Source organism: Gordionus sp. m RMFG-2023, chromosome 3, assembly GCF_954871325.1.
Source record: "Gordionus sp. m RMFG-2023 chromosome 3, tfGorSpeb1-WG-v2, whole genome shotgun sequence".
Lineage (NCBI taxonomy): Eukaryota > Metazoa > Nematomorpha > Gordioida > Chordodea > Parachordodidae > Gordionus > Gordionus sp. m RMFG-2023.
The window spans coordinates 13721693-13747560 of NC_088777.1; the positions used below are offsets into that span (position 1 = coordinate 13721693).

At 27.0% G+C, this 25868-nt stretch overlaps 1 protein-coding gene across 2 annotated transcripts; it reads left to right on the top strand.

Moving 5' to 3' along the window:
• The first annotated feature begins 607 nt into the window (after positions 1-607).
• Positions 608-19907, top strand: LOC135926490 (uncharacterized). 2 transcript variants are annotated; one of them, XM_065462378.1, is made up of 8 exons: positions 608-724; positions 6821-6981; positions 7501-7883; positions 16389-16607; positions 17262-17399; positions 17660-17752; positions 18829-18954; positions 19516-19907. In XM_065462378.1, the coding sequence occupies exons 1-8, from the start codon at positions 644-646 to the stop codon at positions 19770-19772; spliced, it is 1458 nt and encodes a 485-aa protein (XP_065318450.1). In that variant the 5' UTR covers positions 608-643; the 3' UTR covers positions 19773-19907. The 2 variants fall into 2 exon arrangements, with proteins under 2 accessions (XP_065318450.1, XP_065318451.1); XM_065462379.1 differs by having other exon boundaries at positions 653-724; positions 6862-6981.
• The last annotated feature ends 5961 nt before the right edge of the window (positions 19908-25868 follow it).

Consider the following 25868-nt stretch of genomic DNA (forward strand, 5'->3'; position numbering starts at 1 on the left):
TTTCAAATTATATATTTTATTTTTAATATAATACTACCATAATATGTATTTTTTTCATAAATTTTTATTAAAAATGTCATTTTAAGATTTGTTCAATAAAGTCGTCTTCAATTGTAAAAAGAAAAATTACTCACTTATTAAAGAATAAATTAATTCTAATTTATTTATACATAAATTAAATATTTTAAAAAAAATATATACTTATTCATAAATTTTATTTTATTGTATTTTATATTTGATATAATAAGAAGTTCATTTTCATTTCAAGCATTAAAAACCCTTTAACGTAAATTTATTTTTTTACAAAATAAAATTAAAAGAAAATTTTGATACATGTAATTTTTTTACCTGACTTCAGCTGCAATTTTTTATTTAAAAAATTTTTACATTTTATTTTTATTTATTTGTTAAATTTTTTTTTATTATTATTGATTTTACACCATTTTCTTTCAAAAATATTGATTTTATTTCAGCTTTAGAACATTTTATAATTTTTCGTGAAAAAAAAAATTCATTAACAATTTTCTTCTTTTTTGAAATATTTACTATTTGATATTTTAGATAAATTTGGGGCAGAAAATTTGGATTTACTTCTTCCTGAACATAAAAAAAAACAACTTATTTCTAATTCGAAACCTATTGAATGATGATGAATACATTCAATGGGAATAATTGGCCTTCGGCTGGATTTAATATATTCTCGCCGGTGGAAGAAAGATTAAACGTAAACCATTATTTTGTATAATTATCCAATTTAAGGTATGGAAAAATTAAGTATAATCCAAGTCAAAGGCGACTATAAATATTTTCTATGAAGGAGGGGGTGGGGGAAGGGGGGGGGGGGGTATTAATAACTTTATCTAAGTTTGAACTGTTTTAGTATTGGTTAATTTTATTTTGCCATTAATTAAACCAAATATTTACTTATTTTGTAAAATAAATTATTTTCTATTGTTTTTTTTAAATATTATTTGTAATAACTTTATATATTTTAATGATAAGTTCAAATGCATTGATTTTGACATCATCATAGGAGACATATGACTAAAGGCAGTTATGCAGTCGGGGATGGGGCAGTGTCCCTCCTCTTTAAAAAATTCTATTTACATAAAATCAGCATTGGTGTCCTCTTATGATGATCCTATTTGTAAATTTCTAGACATAATTGAACTGGAAGATGCAGAAGGGAGTTCATACTGAATCTTTTTTGCAAAATTAGATTTCTTTTGTTAGCTCTGGAGCTTATCATGACTGGGAAGAAATCTGGTGTAGCAAAGCGCCTTTCATCTAAGGATCTTACCCTATAATTGTTTAAACCGCTTTATGCAATAAAAGAAGTTACAGGTCTTTATTAACACAATATATAGTATATATTGCCAATCTAACAAAATTAAAATCGTTGAATCAAACAGCGTCTGAATTGGGCATTCAGTTACCGAAAATTGGAAGGGTACTTGATGTACGATTGATGTATAGCAGTTTCCATACTGTTAAGGCAGTTTGGAATAACTAAGGCCCTATATACACATTTCAAAAATTTTGGCAACAGTGAAAAATTTAACAGGCTGTCTACCAGGTTAGAAAGTAGTGAATTCTTATCAGATCTTGCCTTGATGTATGATGTTTTATTTGAATTATCTAATCTCTCTTTAAGGCTTCAGCCAAGAACAATTAGTTTACTTAATGCTGTCAAATCAATAAAGCGAGCTATTCGTGTTCTAAAATTGTTTAAGGATAATCCTAGTAGGTTCTAAATCTCTTTTAATGTTTATTTAAAGGAGAACATATAAAAATATCTTAAGAAGATTGGAGAATAAATAAATTTTGATTAGTAATATTGACATGATGCAAAACATATTTCCAGTCTAATGATGATACCCGTTAACGAGCCTCTCCTCAGTCAGTGTAATTTTTCTCCATATATTAAAATGTGGCTGAAAAATCACAGTTCTGCAATTGAAATAATCAAAGAAGTGTGAAGGTAATTGTTGAATTTCGGAGTTTTTGGTATGATTAGCAAGATAAATATATTCAATATAAATATAATAATACCTTTAATGATTCAATTTTATTACTCCAATTTTATTATTCCAATCTTGTTAATTCAAATCATGTAACAAAAAAAATTAAATATAATGAATGAATTCTCGATTCACAAAATACGGGTTTTTATATGTTAATGAAAAAAATTAATATTCAAAAAAAATTTTATATGCAAAATTAAAATAAACAATAGTATTCTCCGTACATTCAAGTTCGTTAAGAATAACGGGTTTTTATATGTTAATAACAAACATTAATATTCAAAAAAAATTTTATATGCAAAATTTAAAATAAACAATCATATTCTCCGTACATTCAAGTTCGTAAATCTCTCATTTTAATATTCAAATAATAAAAAAAAAAAACTCTTTTTTTCATAACTTTAACAGTAGGGGAAACCGGGGTAAAGCGATTGACGGGGTAACAATGTTAACGCGAATAACTTTTTAACCATTGAGTATAAAGACCTTAAATTTGGTGTGAAGATGTATTTTTATATCTAATTTCTTACCTATGTTCATCTTTTAAAAAACTTACCTGGTTTTATTTATTTTGTCAAAAAACTGTTTTTTACCCAAAAAATATAAAAATCATTCTCTAGTATATTTTGCTTTTAGTTTACATATCCTCAGGATTCAAAATTTGGCACACATGTTCCTTAATGTATTAGCTATAAAATAAAATTTATCTGACATCTTTAGCTATATTAGAAGTCACGCAATAACGATATTTATAATATATGTCACCTAGGGGTAAAGCTGTTATGGGTAAAACGGTTAAAATATAAAATTATTCACATTAATTTTTCATTAATTTATTTATTATAATTTTTATTGTATCAATCAAATAATGAGAAATTATAAAAGAAAAACCATATACAGAGATGTAAATATAATAAATGAAGCCATAAAATATAAAATAACAAATAATACTTCATTAAATTTGTCTGCTAAAAAATTTAACATACCTTATACAACGTTGAGAAGGAGATGTAAAATTGGTATTAAAAGTTCAGATCATCATAAACAAATATTTACAAATGAAGAAGAATCTAGATTGTGTGACTACATATTAGAAGCAAGTAAGTCATTTATGGGATTAACGCCTAAACAAGTAATTAAATTATATTGTTTGTATTATATTGTATTTCATAATTTTAATAACTCAATTTAAATATCAATATTAATTTGGTAACTTTAATAAAAATGCTCAATTGAAATTATATTGTATTTCATAATTTTAATAATGCTCAATCTAAATATCAATATTAATTTGGTAACTTTAATAAAAATGCTCAATTGAAATTATATTGTATTTCATAATTTTAATAATGCTCAATCTAAAAATCATGTGGGGCAACAATTTCAGATTTATGATATTCCAGGAGTGTTAAAAAATGAAATACCAAGGGCAGTGACATCAAATAATATATTAAATGGATTCTTAACATGTGGCATATTTCCTTTAAACCCAAATATATTTACAGAACAAGATTATATCTGCTGCAATAATTCAAATGCTAACTCAAATATTGAATTTGAAAATAATGATGAAAATATTACAGTGACTCAAAATCTTACAGTGACTCAAAATAATGATAGTGATTTATCTATATTATTGAACGAAAATGTTCCAGATGATATTGATGAACCTTATCATGATATGTTACCATCATTCTCAAAAAATTATAATAAAGTATTCAATCCTTCATCTATAATACCTATTCCAAAATTATTCAATATTTCATCGGATAAAATATCTAAAAAAAAGAATTCAGAAATATTAACATCTACACCTTATAAAAAAAAATTATTAATTCAGAGAAAAAAAAAATATCAAAAAATAATTGTTTATGTGTTATTTGTAATAAAAACTATAAAAATAGTCGCGAGGGCGATGAATGGCTAAAATGTACAATGTGCCTTGAATGGGCACATTCTAAATGTGCTAATTATGATAATTATTTTACATGTCCTTATTGTATCGATTAGTTTTTAAATAAAAATCATAATCTTATATTTGTAATATTTGTTAAATAAAACAATAAATATGTGTCAAATATTATTTTAACCACTTTACCCTAGTGCTTATCCATTTTACCCTGTACCCAGGGTAAAATGGCGAAAATGAGTAGTTTTACATAACTAATCATAGCTCCTAAAATATTATAGGTAGAGGGCTACACTTTTTTTTATCTTGTAGAAGAGAGATGGGGCTACACATTGATTTATAATTTATTGTGTTTGACTCTTATTTAAAATTTTTATGGTAAATATGCAAAATGCCTATCGTTTTACCCCGGTCTCCCCTAATATTAAATATGGCGAATATTGTAGTTTATTTTCACCATTTTTTGATCTATTCCGATTTATGCATTATATTATATTATAATAATATAATTGTTTTATTTTTATAAAATATTTGCCACATATTCTTTGTAAATCAAAGATTTTTGCCCATATTAGTGTGCTTCCTATTTTTTGAATAATAGCGTGCCCCTGCCGCAAATTTTAGGACTACAACAGTGCCTAAAAGTATGTTTAAATGTAAGAATACATATTAAAATCCTGTCAGGTTTAAGGAATTTTATTTTAAAACAATAGATTTCTTAAATCAAAAATTAATAATGGTTTATTTTTTGTTACCATATTCTTTGTCTTTGTTAAAAAAAAATTTGATGGGTCAAGAGATACATTTCTAATGCCGAAAATATATGGTTGGAAATTTATACCAAAATAAAATATCTTTAATATTTAATATTATATAATGTTTTTAGCTTAAATCAAAAGAGAAGATCAAACATATTATTCTAGAGCAACTATGTATAATTAATCGAAATCATGATACTTCTTTGAGATTTTTTTCACCTGAAAATTTACATTGGATTGTGACCTAAATATATTTTAAAAAACCTTAGAATTTATAAATTTTCGTAAATTAAAGATTAGGTAACATAACTAAAATCATCTATTAAAACTTTTAAAAAATTTTGTGAATTAAAAAATTCAGTGATTTATTATTATATTTGATTTGAATTGATATCGCAAAATTTAATAAAAACAATACAAAATATAAAAATATTTATAATTTTCATATTTTGAAATTAAATATTTGTTCTCTGGCAAAGCATATTTCTTTTCAAAATTGAGCTATCCTTTAAGTTTAGCCCTGATCAAGGCTTTGATGATATATTTTGCCTAAAACCTTCTTAGAGTAGGCTCAAAACCTGTTAAGAATGGAGATAGAACCCATTCTTTGGCGGTGAAACTGGAGCGATTTATAAATATTTATATGAACATAAAAATAAAACCTTTAGCTTCTATTCCTCTTTGTGGCTATAAGAAGAATATGAAAAGATTACTGACTACATCAAAATTATAACAATAATAAGGATAAAAGGGATTCAAATTTATAACGCTTTTTTAAAAAAAAATTTAATTTCTGGCGGGGAGGGGGGCATGTCTTTTCATTATTTGGAAAGGGGGCTAAGAATCAAAAAATTAGCGGGGGACTACGCCCCCGTAGCCTCCCACATTACATTCCTGATTATAAGTCAATCTAATTTCAGGAGGAATATGCTTATATTAAAATCTTGATTAAAATATATCCACATCACATTTACATTCATAAAATCTTTCTAACACATCTTCATATCTTAATAAACTTTCACGGCTTCAAGTATCTATACTAAAATAAACTCATTATCAAAAAAATTAATTACACCCCCCCCCCCTCAGCCAAATGTTAAAAAATATAATATTTTTTGGGTATTTTGGCTCCTAATTTATTATTATACTGCATTAAACTGAAATATGCAATATTATGAAATAAAAACCAATTTTTAATAAATGAATTCATAGCTTATTTAGCCCTAAAAATATTTTAAATCGCCCTCCCATCATTTAAAAATATTTTTAACGAGCCCATCACCTGCCTATTGTTTGAATTTTTAACTAGCTCCCCAGGTTGATCGGGCCTGGTTGGAGGGATAAAACCCGCTCAGACTTTTATTTTAAATACTTAAGCTCTTATAGAAGGCGGGGAAGCCGTCACCTTCTTTCTAACTAACTCTTATAGCAATTTAAATAAATTAAAGCCCCACTTACTCTCAAACCCCTCCTATTTTAACATTACCTAAAAATTTATTTGCACTCCAAGCTTTTCACATTTTCAAAAATGAGCTACTTCTAAGGGCACAATTTTAAATCCTCTTGGAATCAATTCTCTACTTAAACTTTGGTGAACAAGCATTGCTTCAAACTACCTACTCTCTATTAATATTTTTATTAGCCGCACATATTTCTTCAATGTTAGCTGCTCAGGTCAATCTTATTCACATAACAGATAATGCTAATAATGATCTAACTCAAGCGCCTGAGAAATGGGATATCCATTCTATTCTACGATTTTCAAGATCCTTATAAAAAAGCTCCTTTATTTTCCCACTCCGTTGCCTACCTATTATCGAATGATGGGGGGGGGGGGGGGGTTTGCGATAAAATAAACTGAGAAGAAAAATTTCAATCAAAAACTATTTGGGAAAAACTTATAATAAAAAACTGTGGGAAAAGGATCAAGGAAAAAAAACTGGGATTTTTTTAAAATATATTTAATATTAAATAATAATACATTATAAAATACAATAATAAATATTATAATATTACAGCTCCCCTTGATTCGTAATTTAATGAAATTTATTGGAGACATAACTTTTTAATATTATTAATTCAAAAATCAATGACATTCCTTTAGAAACCAATATAATTTTTGGTTAAAGAAATATTTTCAAGAATTAAAAGAATTTGCACCCATATTCAGAGAGGAGTGCCCAAGTGTTATATCCGCTATGGCCGTCCATCCATCCGGTAGATTTTATGCCTATGGAGCAACTGATCCATTGTCTGTGATAATAAAAGAATACCCTAATCAAATAAATAGGTTTATTTTTCATTCATTCATTATCTTAAATTTTGTAGATTGATATGATACTATTTAGCGTATATCTCAGAAAGCGAGTATTTGAAAAATGGATGTATATACTATTATTTTTAATTAAATTTGAGAGTTTCTAGCAAGTTGCACTATTGTTTCTATCCCTAAATTTTTATAAGTGTAAAAAGTAATGGTTTAAAATAAATCGTGTTCCATTTCAAGGTAGCTATCAAAATGATTTTTGATTAGATTAAAGAAATTACAATTAAAAAAGGGAATATACATGATTCGCAAGTGAGATTAAAAAAGTTGCATAATTAGTTGTAAACAACCTGTTATTTCTTTTAAAATTTTTTGTAAATAAATATGTAACCAAAAATACTATCGGAATCTTAAATAACAAAGAATTTCTCCAGATATTATATTAAAAATATGTTTTAAATTCAAACTCAAGAATTGAGAATTATTTATGGAAATTAATATGTTTGGATAAATGATTGTTTATATATATATATATATCATCAGCTTAACCAAATTGAAAATGGTCAAATTCACCTTTGACCTTAAAAGTTGCAACTTAATAAAAACTCCTCCAAATCATCAAAACATTGGTAATGAAATATATTCCAAAAAGAGAGATTATTCTAATAAAATTGAGCCAACTTTATGCCAAACTAATTTAATATCTTCCGAGAATATAGATGAGAGCAATAGCACTATAATTAATAATCAAAAACTCCAAAATTCAAATAATATAGCAAACAATCATCCTTTAACTAGAATTTTAGAAAAAGCAATAATATATTCTCTAGCCTGGAGTCCTACTGGAAAACTTTTGGCTTGCGGAACGAGTCATGGAACTATTAAAATACTCAAGTTCGACACTGATTCAATGACAATCAATAAAAGTTTTTCAATTATATTTTTGGCATTTTAATCCCTATATTAACTGAGTATATACTATTCATAACTTATTTAGTATGCCTTCCTATCTTAATTAGACCGCTAATTCTTTCTTTAGTATACCTTTCTATCTTAATTAGAGTGCTCCTTAGCTCCTTTAAAAATTAGTATCTAAACTTAACCAAAAGTCCCCTTTATATCTCTATACTGGAATACATTTGGTAGTTCCTCCCCTCACAGAGGCGTAACAGAAGATCTCGAAACCCACTTTAAGTTATTATTTTCAGATACAGGTCAATTAAACACAATTCATATAAAATAACTTTATTGAACTACAATAATAGCAGAGAATACAATATTGCTTAAATGTCCGAAAACTATTTTAAAACATCATTAAAGTGAACGAGCATCAATAATTTCGGCACTTAAAAAAAAATTGGCATCGTTTTTGATATCATAGAAAATTTATTACGTTCTGTTTTGTAACTGTGCCCTGTTTTAGCTTAATTTGATAACTGGAAGCGAAACTATGACACTTTATTTTAATTTGATTTAGTATTTGGTGACATTGTTATTTTTCGTACTTTTTGGTCGTTTATTTAGTTGTTTCTTTGTTTTGTTTTATTCGTATTTTTTGAAAATTTATTTACTTTTACTCTTTAGGCCTGGCTATTTAGTAATAAGTCGAACCAGGACACGGCCTTCTTGCTAGATTAGATCTTGCTTGTGATATTGAATGAAAATATTTTACTTTATTTTAAATTACTACGCTGTGCAGTGATTGTAGTAAAAGGCACATTTTAAAAAATATGAAGCCTCTGTGCTTATAATATAGGGACTTTCGTCAATTGACGAGTAATCACTTGTGATAAATTTAGCCAAATAATACTAGTAGTTTTATTAAATAAAAATTATTTATAATGAAAAAATTTCATGAAATTGAAAAATTTTATCACGAAATAATTAATCATCTAATCATGGTTATATTTTGTTATCAACCTTTTTGGCTTATAAAAATAGTTTGCCTAAAATAAAATCTAGCAGATAATGTGTGATTAAAAAAAATTAAAAGTACCTTGTAGCACAACAGGTACTTCAGCAGGCTTCACAATAGCCGAAGGAGTTTATCAAGGGTCGGCTCTCAGCACCCTTCTCTTCATTACAGTAATAGATGTATTAGCACAGTCTATACCTCAAACAGTCCCGTGGAATATGATATTTGCAGATGATATTGTGATACTTGCCGAATCCAAGGATGAAATGGAAGAAAGATTAGTGAGTTGGATAAATATCCTAGAAAAGCACGGACTAAAAGTAAATAGAGAAAAGACTGAGTATATGGTGATTGGAGGAGAAACAGAGAGTATTGATATAAATGAATGGCAGATATCGGCAATTGAAAGCTGCAAATATTTGGGCTCCACTATACAAACAAACGGCACAATAGAAAAATCAAGAGTGGTTAAAGTGGAATCTTTATCTGGAGTGCTATTTTATAAAAGAATCCCACACAAATAAAGGGAATAATTTACAGTTTCATAGTACAACTAACTATTCTATATAGTTCGGAAACATGGCCAACCAAGGAATCAGACGAGAGAAGTCTACAAACTATGGAGATGAGAATGCTGAGGATAATTTCTGGGGTAAGAAGAACGGATAAAGTGCGCAGTACAAGAATACTAAGTCGTTTAAAGGTAGTGTAATTTGACTAAGATAATGGTAAACAGACTTTAGGTGGTATGGGCACACAATGAGAAGGCCTATGAACTACATAGGAAATAAGGTTGAGAGTTTTAAAGGGATGGGCAAACGTAAAAGAGGAAGGGCAAAACTTCAATGGGGCCATAAAGTTAGAGCCAATATAAAGTAGTATAAATTAGATAAAAGAGTTTGTATGAATAACATAAAGTGGAGAGAGATGTTGAAGGAGCCTACCACCAGAAAAGATCAAAGCTAAAGAGCAAAAAAAAGTACCTTCGCAACAGGTTTTATGATTAATCTATTTTTCTGTTGGACATAATTCAGGTTTTTGAAACTCTTCCTTTCTCATATTTTTTAGTGTTATTTTTAGAATAGCCTCCACATTTAACCATCAAAATAAATATAAAACGATTTTCTCTTTCTTCTCTATGCTGACTTATGATATATAGCTGAGAATATTTTTGAAATATAATTATAAAGAATCTTGGTTAATGATATATAGCGTTGAACGTTATTGATTTTTTATGCGTTTTATTAAAATATTAGATAACGTTGTAATTGCATCCTTATATATAAAGAAACTTGATTATAGTCTATAGCCTAACCGATTCTGTGCGTGTATCACAATCCAATAGTTCTGGGTTCGAAACCAGCAAAGATCATCGTTTTTTCTAAAGTCAAATAGGTGATTCCATTTTGGGGGGGGGGGATGATATATAGTAGATCAGACTAGACTATTTTTCCATTAATATAACATTAGAAATACGTGGATCATATTGCATTTTAATAATTTTGATCGGTGTTTATCAAATGAATATATACTGGCCAACGTCATCATGTATCTTTATCCTGGATTCTTTGAGTAAAAATTATATACAAATTTGAAATAAAAATTATATACAATATTTTTCAAAAAAGTAAGAATCGAAGGAGGACATATATAAAAAAATAAAAATATTAGAATGACAAGAAACTCCATCTTGAGAATTTCAATTTGGGCTCTTATTTCAAGTCATGAAACGCAAGGAGATTAACGTAAAGAGCTTAATTTTCAAGTCCATAAAAGAAAGAATAGCCAAACTCGGACCAAAGTGGCCAAGGCTGCTGGCTAAAGTGATAAAAATATTATTATGTGGTAGCTAGATCCGAATATTTATTGATTTTGTTGGTCTAAAGAACAGGGTCAATATTCATATTTGAGGTAAAAATATTTATACAGGAAATCCTAAAGACTTTCTCACTTTCCCATCAATTTATAGTAGGCATAGAGCCTTTACAATCAATGAACAAAGATTAAGAGGTTTCAAGGAACTCGGCTAAGACGATGAAAGAATTACGTTAACTCTATCTGACGAATTTGACAACCAGAGACCTTTAAGCATGCCAGACAGTGGCAACTCAGGATTATATCGACAACACAACTGCAACATTACAATATTTAATCATGTCTGGATAACCATCTTGATAAATTTATAGTATTTAAAATTGTTAAACTCACGAAGATTCAAATTTTTCATTTATCCCATCTAGTTATAATGTTAATAAAGAACGTATGAATATTTTGCATAATATCACACAGTGGCGTAGCTACGGGGGTGGTTTTCGGGTTTGGACCCCTCCCAGAGCAAATTTTTTTTTAGATTACACGTTCAAAAGACTTAAAAGTGATTTTATATGAATTATATTTTTCTGGTTTTGATGTTTGTGGAAGGATATTATATTACTATTGAAATTATTCTGGATAGTATTATTATAAAGTCATTGAGAATAATCTACTAAATTATAATAACATATTATTGATGCATTTAAAAAATATATTTATTATATATTATTGAAGATATGGTTATGATTTGTAAGATAAACCCGGCTGAGGGGGTCTGGGGGGGGGCGAAGCTCCCCAGCTTTATATGTATGGACCCCCTCTAAGGAAAATTCCTAGCTACGCCACTGATATCACAGAAATTTCAGATCTAGCTAATGTTTATCGTACATTTAAAACAATTTTCATTATTTAAATAAAATCGCCTCCAACGAAATTCTTCACCAAAAAAATAATAATTTACCTCTATCCAATCTAAGACCTATTGAGGCTCTTATAAATTTAATTTTTTCGTGAGGCCCCCCCCCAGCGGAGTTTATGGAGTTATCTGTTACGCCTATAATACTTGCTGATTACTCCTTTTATCTAGACCTGTGCGCCGATGTCTCAATCAACGGCGGGGGTTTTTTAAAAATTTTTTATAGGCGTTCGGTAGTGAGCCGCGCCGCCGTCTACTAAATTGTCGGCGGCGGCTGCGCAATATTTATTTTAAATTTTTTAAATGAATTTAATTTATGAATCAATTTATTTCTTAATGAATTTAATTTATAAATTAATGTATTACATTTTTTATAATTTATTTGGGCGATCTTTTCTAATAAATTGTTAACATAGTTTAATTGATCTTAAATTATTTTCTGTCTCACTCCAATTTAAATTTATGTATTTTCTCATTCTCAGAAATAGACTAAGGAATTGCATTTTTACTCAGATCAGAGTCACATCAACAACACATATAAAAAATATTCTATTGATTTTTATTATAATTAAAATAAATTTGGAATGCAAGCAAAATATAAACTATGAAATATAATAAGTCAGAATTCAGATTTAGCAAAATTATAATTGTCATGAATAAACAGTATTTTATCAAGGTTTGTGGGACATAAAAAAGTCCTTTTAGCATTGAGTATTAATCCAGCAATGGAAAAAATTCTTTCTCTGTGCAGGTATACAATGAACCCTTCCTAGCTAAATTAGCAAGCATAGGAAGTTCCAGTCGCTTTTTCTTCCAAAAGATTAATACGGCCTTTTCTGGGATATTATTTTGGCTGAGCAAAATATGACTTTCTTGTTCTAGATTACTAATATTGTTATAATCGTTACTTGGAAGGGAATGTTTACGAGCTAATTTTGCTATATAAGAGCTTGATGTTTGACCATTATCCTCAACTTGAATTTCACTCTGTGCATTTCTATCATCCTCTAAAAGTTTTAAATGTCGAATTAAAAATTGCAATGATGTCGTAGAATGCAAATTTAAATATTCTGAAACAATTTTAAGATTTTGAAATCTGGGATCAAGTAGAGTTGCTAATATCTAATGTTTAAAATATAATTTTATTAATAAAAATTTAAAATAACTTAAAGTTCAGTAATGGGAAACCTATAGTCAAGCTTTTTTTCCCCATATTATCTTTTAAGCATATAATATCTGAGCAATCAGATCTATTGATTTGTATATGAGCTTCTATTTCACTGCGAAATAATAACCCTAAATTTATTGTCGATCCTTTTTGGGAGGAGAGAAATTCTACCGACTCTCGGAATGGATTTAATACTGCCATCAATCATATCCCGTACATTATTAACGAGTTTTAAAGATTGTTATCCTATTTTATTTATAACATTATTTATAGGAATTTTGTTTACACTGCGAACACTTTCTAGCATAATTAATATGCTATGGCAGCGGGTATGACAATTTAATTTTAAAGTTTTTGCATTAATTAGATTGGTTGGTGCAATGCCATTTCTATTATCCGATTCATCAGACATATCAAAATGGTCATCAAGGTATGGATCAGAATCATCAATATACAAGATATTACCTTTCTCATAAATTAACTGCAGACATTTACGATGTTCAGCCTCAATTTCACATTCCAAATCTACTCGAAATCTAAGGGCTGAAATAATTTCTCTAATTATTTTAATGAGAATATCAATTTTGGTAACTTTTTTTATGCCATTAACTGTAACCAAATTATGAAGTCCATGCCCTAAGCATAAATGATACTCATAATCCTCTAATCTGACGCTTCTTTTGACATTGTCCCCAGCATCAACTGCTGCCATTTGTATTATCTTGGCTTTTAAATGGAACTCCTCTTCAATACTATCAAACTCTATATGTTTCCCCAGTATGCTTTTGAGTCACTTTCTAGTTGCTAGGGTAAAATATTTTAAATCAAAATTTTCATCTAAATGATGAAGACTAAATGTGATATAATTTCGACGTTTGAAATGACCGGTCCATAAATCAAAAGTGATAGAACAACATTTTGGTCCAGAATCAATCAGATTTAAAACATGGGCCTTTATAGATAAATAAACATCTTCTAGTGCACCCCGACTAATGGTTGTCCTATTTGACAATTCTGACCAGGAATCAATTCTTTTATATTTCTATTTTTTAGGCAATTTATTTTTTAATATTCATTTTATATAAATTTTAAACCTTTAGAAAATCTGTCGTTCCTTTATTGTTTATAGAATAAAATGGCATTAAATATATGTAGCACATCAAACCATAATTTCGCCCTATTAGATTTCATATTTATTTTAAACATTAAAGATATTTAAAACACATCAAAATAATTAGAACTGGAATGAAACAAATTATAAATTAGATTTAGTTTTAACTTTCAAAATAAAGCTTTACATAATTAATTTAATAAATTATATATTAAGTTTATACTTTAAAATGATATTTAAAAATAAAATAATAAGAGGGAATGAAATAAATTATAAATTTGATATAGTTTTAACTTTCTAAAATAAAGTTTTAAATAAATTATTTAATAAATTATATATTAAATAATAATTTAAAAAACATCAAAATAATTAGAGCTGGAATGAAACAAATTATAAATTTGATTTAGTTTTAACTTTCAAAATAAAATTTTATATAATTAATTTAATAAATTATATATTAAGTTTATACATTAAAAAGACATTTAAAAAACATAATAGTTATAGTTGGAATGAAACAAATTATGAATTTGATTTAGTAGTAACTTTCAAAATAAAGTTTTACATAATTAATTTAATAAATTATATATTAAGTTTATATATTAAAAAGATTTCAAAATAGAGCTGGCAATAAATAAACTAAAAATTTAGTTGTTTTGAACTTTCAAAATAAAGCTTAATAAATTAATTTAACAAACCAGTTAAAATTTTTTAATAATAAATAATAATACAAACCTAAGAGCCATTTTTTATCTTTTATATTGTTGCTGCATCTTGTGTTGGCTTTAAAAACATTTTTAGACTTTGAATAAATTTATTATTATTCATTTTTCTGATAGTTTGTGATAATTAATTAAGTGCCGAGATAGATTACTTGTACTTATATTTTTACTAAAACATTTTATTTCATAATTAAAATATAAAATATATATAAATATAAGACTAAAAAAAATAAATTAATATGAAAATGAATTATGTTTATTCGAATCTTCTTCATCTTTTTTCGACAATTTTAAACAAGGATCACAAAAAATATAATCAGGCATTATTGTGCTTTTCTTATTTTCATTCTTCAAAAGAAAATTTCCAAAGTACCTCCAGACATAACTTGATTTATGATTAGTAGAGAGAGTTGTTATTTCATAATTGTATAAAGGGTGGTTTAAAACGTGGAAGTCCATAAAAATAATTAGTATGAATTGTTTGTAGAAAAAAATATGATGTATGAATGAATGTAAATGATATACACTAGTCTATTATATATAGCAATAGAATACAATTCATATTTTTATTTTATTAATGTTAGTATACAAATCAAAATAATAATAATTTAATATATAAATATAATTAATATGCTTTCTAAAAATTACACACGCCGCGCCATTATAAAAATCGGCGGCGAGCCGGCTTGCGCCGATGATCTTAATCGGCTGCTTTTCCGGCTTGAATAAAAATACCGGCGGTGCCGGCGTCCGGCAGCGCACAGGTCTAATTATATAATATTCTTATTTACCAAGGATAGTCATTAACATATAGTTAAATAATTAAATCAAAGGGATATATCAGAGACCTGCAGGCCCAGCCCTAAGCCCGGGCCGGGCCTGAAATTTTTTTTTAAAATGAAAATATTTTTTTTAAAAAATACCCGGGCCGGGCCGTAAAATTTTTTTAAAAGTTTTTTACATATTATATTAGTCAATTAGATATGGTTATAATGATTATATATAGTTATGATTAATATAATGTTGGGTGAAAGTTAACACTAGCTAACACTCATAGTATCTATTACATAATATAAATAATTTTCCTGCTATGGAATAAATACAGCAAAGGATAATAGTAATAAATACATTATTATATAATATATGTTATATTTTTTTATTAATTAAAATGTCAGTTTTATTTTTTATAAATACAATTAATATAGTATACTCAAAATATTATTTACATAAATTTCTTATAGTATCAATTTGTTATATACTAAATATCTGTTCAGAATAAGAAAAAATAAAATATGTAATATGTAGTGTTGTTAAACGGCTTTTTGAGTCTATTTTTAAAAACGGCTAACACAGTATTTTATCTAGAAAAATATTATGCGAGCCTGAAGATTTTGTTCATGGAAAGAGCAAAGGTCTAGACATATAGTATAGAAATTTCGATAAAAATTGGCTCAAAACGAGCCGTTTAACAACATTAACTAATATGCTTGCTTATTAAATGCTAATACTCGCCGAAAAAGATAAAACACCGAACAGGTGAATTTTTTCCTTGCCAGGTAGAATATAATTTCAAAAAATTCCGAGCCGGACCTAAAAATTTTTTAAAAAAAAATCCGGGCCGGGGCCAAAATATTTTTTTAAAAAAATATCCGGGCAGGTCGGGCCGTGCAAATGGTACCTCTGCAGGTCTCTGGGATATATTATATCCACAAATAACAATATAAATCTCCCCCACCACTCTTCTCCAATATTTATTTCCTCCTTTTAATTTTCTTTTTTTTAAATTTTAGAACTATTAACGAACATAAATATTCGGGGTAAATTAGACCAGAATGTTAGTGTCCCGAGCAAAAAAAGTAAGAACGAAATAGTGAAAGATTGTCTATTCCTTCAGGACAACTTTAATCAAAGTTGTCTCCTACTCAGTGTTGGGGGCGATTCTGCTCACAATGTAAGAGTCACTGACATTCAAACTTCTACTCCAATCCAAGTCTTGAGTGGACACACTGGTTTTATTTCCATTTTTTAAATTAATTGCAAAGTTCTATGTATCTACATAATCTAAATTAATGTATATCATGAAAACCCAAATGTTCGCTACTACTTAGTTATTAATTTAAATTAATTTTTACAAAAAACATGTTTTTTACTTAAATCTCCCCACTGCCACTATTTTTATAATGTGTAAAATAGAATAAAATATCAAGATTTCTACGTTAATCTACCATCCTTTATTTTATAAACAACTTTTTGAGCATTTATAATTTTAAGTATTGGTTGGTAAATTTTATTTTTTGTTATTTTTTTAAATAAATGTAATGAAAATATTGTATTACGATTGATATTGAAAAATACTTTGAAACCTCTAAAAGCATCCTTCTTAGTTGTTATATGTTTTAAGTAATTATTATAAAAATAAGTTCCTGACTACTTCTACAAATATAATCATAAACCGCCACCTCCTTTTGGTTAATTTACTTGAGTTATATATTCATTAAAATAACCTTCAATTATTATATTTTTAAAAATGTTAATTTTACTGTTAATAAAATATAATGTTTATTCTATATATTAATATTCATTAAAATAACCTTCAATTATTATATTTTTAAAAATGTTAATTTTACTGTTAATAAAATATAATGTTTATTCTATATTTTAAGCATGCATTAATTGTATATTCTCACCCGGAGGATGTACCTTTGTGACGGGATCGGATGATAAAACGGTAAGATTTTGGGATTTGAGAGTTCCCGATTGCTTGCACGCGGTGACTGGGGCCACTAATTCTATAACTAAAGGTCAATAAATTTATTCAACCAATCTTACGTTTAATTTCAATAGGTTTGCATTTAGTTTTTTTTATTATATCGTAATCTGTAATAAAAAAGATTAAATCAAATAATATTTTAGTATACCACATATTTTGCTAAAACCTCTTTAATTTACTATTATGTTCTTCAATTGCAGAGTGATATTTACTATCGCAATATCGAAATTCTGCTATTAAGAGGTTTCACTAATGTAAAAATTTCCATATTGATAACAATATGAAAAATAGGTAATGCAATTCATTGCGCATGCGTAGATGATCACGAAAAAGTACTTATAGCAGGACACGAAGATGGAACATGCCTTTTATATGATATTAGAGGTACAAAAATATATATTAATTAGTGGGTATACAGAGAAGCCAGAACGGGTCTAAGATAATTTAATTTTATAGTTTAAATAAAATGGATTTAAAAAATTTAGTAAATTATAATATGGTCTAACAATTTACAATTCTTAAATCTGAATAGTTTATCTTTTTTATTGAGGTATTTATAAGTAATCTTACATAGTAATGTTTATATTTAAAGGCATTTGAAAAAAATACATTTTCTAGTCTATCTACCATTTATTTCTCTCTCTTATGAATTTTCTACCTGTTGGGTATAATTAATGTTTTAACTAAGATCGATGTATGATCTACTAATTGTTATTATATTTTTAATCCTAAGAAAGAAATTTTGGTTTCGAACATGTTGTAACTGCCACAATTTATTTTTTAAATCATAGTTTAAAACACTAAACTCAACTACCACATTTGTAAAATTTCTGAAATATACCACAAAAACTCTCACAAAATCCTACATTCAGAAATTATTTATTTAAAAATATCATGTATTATGCCCAAAAAAGGAGATTTCAAAATCAAGAAATTTAATAACCTCTTTTTACTAGTTCCCATATTCCTAAATTTGTTATTTTTCATCTGATGACCAATAAACGGACTGAATTTTATATAATTAGCGACCATATTATAATAGCTAAAAATTTCAAAATGATATATACAAACATCATTAAAACTTTTCATAAGAAAAATTTCCACCTATATATTTATAAATATATGTAAAATAAGTCCATAATTAGTTTTTGCCTGGTAAATAGTTTCCTTTTTAACCGGCTGGAGATAAGGGGGTTTTGGAAGTCCGTGGATTATTTTTTTTGCAAAAATCTGAAACATTCGAATAATTTTTACCTAATAACCCTGTCTAAGAGGTATATTACAAATTGAATTAAAAATTGAATTAAAAATTAAATTAGATATATATTATACACTTTGTCTTTACTAAATTTCCCTTAAGGGATAATTCATTCTATGAAAATAATTGTTTTTATCTTATGATAATATAAAAAAAAGTATATAAAAACTTTATTTTATATATTATTTAATACATAAACAAGGAAGGAAAAGGTTAGAAATGCTACGTCTTCATTATGACCGTGTGAGCTCTATGGAGCTCTCCGCCAATCAAAAATGTTTATTGACCAGCTCACATGACACTACTATCCGATTAACTAATATAAAAGGTTTATAAAAATTATTTTTAATATAACAGGCAGAATTTACTACAATATTTTAGAGAAAGAAGGGAATAGAAAGGGACATTATTTTAGAAATAATCCATAATAAGCCTAGGAGTTTTGTAATGTGTTTCAGAATTTTTCAGGCTCTTAAAAAACATTCCAACTTCTCTAAACGTTTTGAATATTGAAATCTGAAAGAAAATGGAACTGAACATTTTTAATCTTAAATGGATCCGAAAGAGGCAAATACCAAGAGAACATTGATTTGGCCCCATGCTCAGTCCTAGAAAATTCTAGTCGGATGACTTGTAAAAAAAGTTTTTTGGCACTGGCGGGCAATTTGCCCAAATTGTTTTTTTCTAACGGCTCGTAAAATTTTGATTTTTATTTAATCGAAGTCTGCAAATATTGTTTTATACTACCCCCCCCCCTCCATTTGTTTCTAACTAACAGTTGAAACTTTTTGAAATACTATTTCCTTCATATATATAATATCCAATAAATGCATAGAAATAAGTTATATTTCTTTATAATATAATATTAAAATTATTGCTTACTAATTAGGCGATTTGACTAAACTCAATCTTGTTTCCAGGAAATCTCCAACATGTAATGCCAGTTTTTCTAAATCATCAGAAAATTTTCAAAATGAAGTTTCAAAAATTATAGGGAAACACGATGATAAAGTCTTGGGCACCAAATTGATTCCCTCTTTTGACTCAAATATTAACGATTCAAGTTCTCCCGATAACATTAAGTATGGCATCAATCGGTTTGCATCATATGGGAAAGATAAAATGATTATGTTTTGGGAAGATTGAGGAAATTACTACCAATGAAAAAAAATTGTGCAATAAAATTAGAAACGAGAGAAAAATGAATGATTCCTTATACACAATGGGCTCATACTTTACCTTCTAATTGAACAATTCCCGGACCTATAATTTGTCATAAATTTTTTTGTAAACCTATCTAAAATTCAATTATTTTTTTTGTAATATTGATATATTAAGAAATAAAAGTTGCATTTAAAATAATTAATAAATAATCAAAATATATAACATATTTATTTTATGCGTAGTCAAAGGCCTCACTTAAATTAATCAAGAGAAATATTAAATAAATTATATATTAACCTTTGAGTGGTAAGATGGAAAAATATAGCATCAATGATTGGAGCAGAGTCTACATGACAGGATTCTCAGTAGATACAAATCCCCCTCAAAAACCTATACCTTTTTCCCTAAAAATTTCCGCCACCTCCATATTATTATTTATAACTTTTTAATTATAATAGTACTACCTTCATAAATTTTAAAAAGAATAACTTAAATTATTAATACTATGTCATTGACTACCAACTATCAAAATATTGTGAATACAAAAGAGTTATTTTTTAGAACATGAATTCAATTAAAAACCCCGTCATTTACAATAAAAGCATTACAGGCGCGTACGCAGCGGGGGTGGCAGGGGAACAAATTCCCCCCCCCCCCATCCAGTCAAAAAATGCAGATGCAGGATATATTTTTAAAAAATATTATTGTTTAAATTAATATTTTATAATATTTTCCTCTCTCTTTCTTTTCAAATATATATATTTAATTTCATTTATTTATCCATTTTCTAAGTTATTTTATCAATTAATTTTGACAACTCGGCGTAATATTTATCTATCATTTTCAAATTTCTTATCAAATAATAATTATGGACATAAGAAATTTTTTTAAACATATTAGTGATGATGAAAATTCTAGTCATCCTACAAAAAAGTACAAATAATTTTATAACATTTTATAATTAGCCTAGAAGAAAGACATATACTTCTTAAAAAGCGCGAAGGTCGCGAGTTCGAAACTTGTCTTGGCCACTATGAAGAAAAGTGAGGAATTTAGTAGTGGTCTTAAATATTTATGAAAATAGAGTAATCAACTAGTCGTCGATGATGATAGTTTTATTCATTAAATCATCTTCGAAATAAATTTTTATTATAAATCAAAAATTTATTATTACACCCCCTAACAAAAAAATGTTCTTTTTATATCTTTTTAAAAATAAATAAATCACAAAAAATAATCAATTAACAAAATAAAAATGTTCGTTTAACATTAAATTTAACTTAAGTTACAAAATAACAAAAAATTTAAATTGTCAATTTTAGTGAAAATATAAAACGATAAAATAAATTGATTTTAAAGTTAAGAAACAAACATAAATTGCAACGATAAAATAAATGTTAATATAATAAAATAAAATTTTAAATCGACGTATTTAACAGATACCTATGGAAAATGTTTTATTTAATAATAGATTTATATTCCACCCCTCAATTTTCAATATCCAACAAACTTCATGTGCTAATCGAAGTTAAAATGTCAAAACAGCTATTTAACTAGATGGATATGGCTAGCATACTCTATCAGAGCCAATGGAGCTTATTGCAAGGTATGCCTGTTTGGCCCAAGATATACTGGAAGAAATATAGTTAAGCCTAACAGTCTTGTTAAGATTCCATTCAACAAGTACACAGATACTGGATAAATCTCTGACAATCATCAAAAAACAAATTAACACAAAAGCTTTGAACTGATAATTTCTCCAAATTAATTCAAAGTGGGGATATGATTCCCATTTTATTCCATATTGGCAAAAATAGGATTAAAATAGCAAAAGAAAATAGATATAAGCTCAAACTATTTGGGCTATTATATATTGTGATTTCAAGGCCTAGTATTATGTGGCCATTTGAATTTAGGAAACTTGAATTTCAATATTATGATAATGATGGTATTTTTTGTGTTTTTTTAAAATTTCAAGCTTTAGGGGATTCTGCATTAATGGCAGGGATCCAAACCGAAACGAATATCGGTTCGATTCAGGTACAGGTTCGGATAAAAATAAAGGTTCAAGGTTCAGGTTCGGTTTGCAAAAAATAAAAATATTGGTTCGGTTCGAACCTCTAAAAACCGGTTTGAACACATTTGTATTCAAACCTACATTAGGATTATGTATCAGGAAAAATTTTTTTTTATTTCATAATTAAAATAAAAAACTTCATTTTTATTAATTGCACAAATATAACAAATAAATATATCAATGATTAATTTAAATATAAACAATTACTTAAATTTTTTTTTACTAAGCTGCACAATTAATATATTTTCAAAAATCGTCTCACTCAAATTACATCTATAAGGAGATAATATAAATTTAATTGTTGAAAAACATCCTTCCACACTTACCTTGGTAGCTGGCATTGCCAGTATGATATCAGATTTGAAGTGTCATTTATAATACTATATGTAAATAATTTATATATTAGATTAAATTTTTTTCTAGGCATTATAATTTATAAGCTTAAAATATTTAAAAAATATTGCAAAATGGCAATATACTAAAGTTTATAAAAATTATGACTGACGTTTATCAATCAAATGTGATTGATAATAATTTTTAAAACAATATGAATATAATTAAAATTTTTGCAATATACTACTAGTAATAACTTACACATTATTTTATAAGCATAAAATTATGAGACTCGAACCGGTTCAGAGGCATTTTAGCGGTTCGGTTCAGGTTCGGCTAGGAATTTTTTAGAGGTTTTACAGTTGATGGCATAAAAAAGTTACCAAAATTGATATTCTCATTAAAAAAATTAGAGAAATTATTTTAGCCCTATAAAAAATACAGGTTTTTAGCGGTTTAACGGTTCGGTTCAGGTTCGGTTTGGATCCCTGATTATTGGAATACCCCAAGCTACAAAAAATTTTAAACAGAATTATTTTTGAAACATCTTGTCCAACTAGGAGAATGAAATTGCAAAAAGCTTGTTCGCCATCAAGCAACAACAGCTAATAGCTGATTATTAATGCATTTAGTGAAATATCACAATGGCCTGAAAGAGATTCATCAGAAGCAAGCAAATTATATTATAGGATTTAATACTTATATGAAAAATTTTTTTCTCATTAGATTGTATTGATAAATTATTTAATTATACAACTATTTTATGTAATGCTTTTCAAAACATGACATAGACTTGATTGAGACGATGAGAATAGCGGTGAGCATTTTATTAGAACTCAAGGAAACTAATATTGATGAAGAATTTCATATTTTATATGAGTGAGTCAAAAGCAGAACTATACGAATTTAATATATGCTTTCCTTTGCAGCACGGCAATTTCCAAACATTAATATAGGGTCGGTAGAAGAGTATTATAAAATAAATGTCTTTATCTCTCAGATACATTTATAACCCAAATAAAGGAACGGTTTTTAATTCATCAGGCAGCACCAATCCCAATGAAGTTTTACATTATAAATATATAATATGCTTCTGTTAATTGTGTTCAATTAACATAATTTATTGTCATGTTAATTTAAATTTGTGATCAGTTGAAATAATTTATTTTAATGTTAATTGAGTATTAATTTGAATATCTATTGAAATGTTTTATTATATATACCAGTTGATTGTTATACATATTATTATTATTATTTGATTTTTAAAAGAAGAAATAAAATTAATTCAAAACTCAAAAAATAACTTGTTTCCTTCAGCTTCTTATTAATATTTTTTGTACAATTTTATTTTTTAATGTGTTGAATACTTTATAAGTTATTACATACAAAGTAAATCTATTCCTAAGAATCTTTTGTATTAATTTCCAACATTTAAATTTTTTATAATATATAAATTTTAAAGGCTCAAAAAATTAAATTTCTATATTGGGACATTTATTTTATAGAATCATATTCTGGTTATATCCACTTAAAATTTTATAAATCACATCTTTATAGCTTTATATATACCGCGTTTAGTAATTTTTAATTCACATTTATATAGTTTTTATATGCCGATATATTTAATTTTTTATAATTCACATCAATTTAAAATTGTGCATTAGAAATAGTTATTATAATAAATTTATGCTTGATATTTTTAAATAACAATAATATCTTAATAAATATAATTATCCATTATCCCCCCCCCCCCCACAGCCAATTCCTGCGTACACGCCTGAAGCATTATTATAGTATATTGTTTGGCATAAATATGATTTTTCTGAGAATGTTTAAGCCTTTTTAATTACATTTAAAAGGAAAACAGAAAGTTCTATTTGGAAATAATATCTATGATTGTAAGTACTATATAGATTTTATCGATGTCTAGCAATATCATTGTATTATAATAGGCCTATAATAGAAATATTAATTTTTACAACAATACATTTTGCCCTATTTTATATAAAAATTTAATAGATAATCCTAGATAAATTTATTCTACCCCTAGCCCTACCACAAAGACCCATCCCCCCTCAATAAAGATTGGAAGCAAACTGTTCCTACTCTTTGTCTTCGCGGGCAATTGAAAAAAAGCGCCAATACGCGATTTTTATTCCTACTAATTTTCGAGCGAAATGGTGTCTGCTCTATTCTTTGCCTAATAATTACATTTAATTTTTTTTAATTTCTACTCTTCAAATATTTATTGTAAACAAATATTTAGTAAATAGTTTTTTATAAAAAATATTACGAAACAAATATTTTTAAATGCTAAAAAATCCACCATTATGTTAAGATCTACAATGGCATAATGTTAAAATATATTTTTAAACAAATCGGATTATTGGGATATATGGGTAAATGTAAAAAATTTAAAGTCCCATTTGTTTACAATGCTATTTTTATATAATAATTGCGAAACGGCGATTATTGATTTGGAGATTAGCTAAAATGATATATATATATATAACTATAGATTGGCGATTCATTCATTCAATACATTATAAAAGTGTCCACACATTGTAATCAGCTGTAGCGCCATTTTGTAGTTTGGTTATTCATTATTTGTCAGCAAGTATATTGTTTTGATATATATCTAAGAGTAGAAGTTAATTTGATTAGGGTTATATTAAATGAAGGCGGATTAAAATATTTCATGTTGTAAGAAAATTATAAATAGGTTAACCATTACACTATGAGAATCAAGGTACAAATAGGTTAGATAGATAGGTATATTTAACTAAATAATTATAAAAACCAAATATAATTTTTTATATCTTCTTACTAAATAGTTGGGAACAAATCAAAAATTAACTATGAAATAAAATAATCCTATTAAATAAGATCCTTGCTCAAGGATCAACAATAAAAAATAAGCTTCATAATAAAATAAAAAACTAATAATTTATATTGGATGATACAGCACCTCTTTTTTATTTCAGTTCTCGCTTTCTCAAAAATACTCATAACTATTCCTTAAGCTAATATTATTATTGGATTGGGTGAGTTCCACACCTTTAATAATTATATCTGGGTTACAATGATTTGTTGGTATCCTTGAGGAAAAAAATCGGCATAATTATTATGGAGGATAGGGCCTCTATAGTAATTCACGTTCGCTCATTTTGGGCAGGTCTATGACCAACGTGCCAGATAAGATAAGAATATATAGAAAACAAGTCTACTACGATAATTTAGTTGCTAGCTATATTAAATTTGATTAATTATTTATTTTGTGTTTATAGTATCATTGAGATTAGCACTAAATTTATAAAAAATTATTTTTGAATCTACATCATTCCCTTTAATTCTTGATACCCATCTATCACTCCATAGAGTATTTTGTTTCTCTGGAAAAAGAAAAAAAATAACCTTTGTTGTGTGGTGTTCGTTGCTGGATAGTCATAAACCTATTACTGACTAGTTTTTGCCTATTCACTGGAATTTTCACCTATATAAACAATTTGCGGTAAACCCATTAGCTTTTTCTTATTTTCATGAATAAGTTCTTATCTCAATTGATATGAACATATTCTCAATTATTGATAGTAATTATCAAGGCTTACATTAGATGTTAAACTTAAAATTAGCCACCACCCACCCTTAAAGCTTTTTGTTTATTAGCC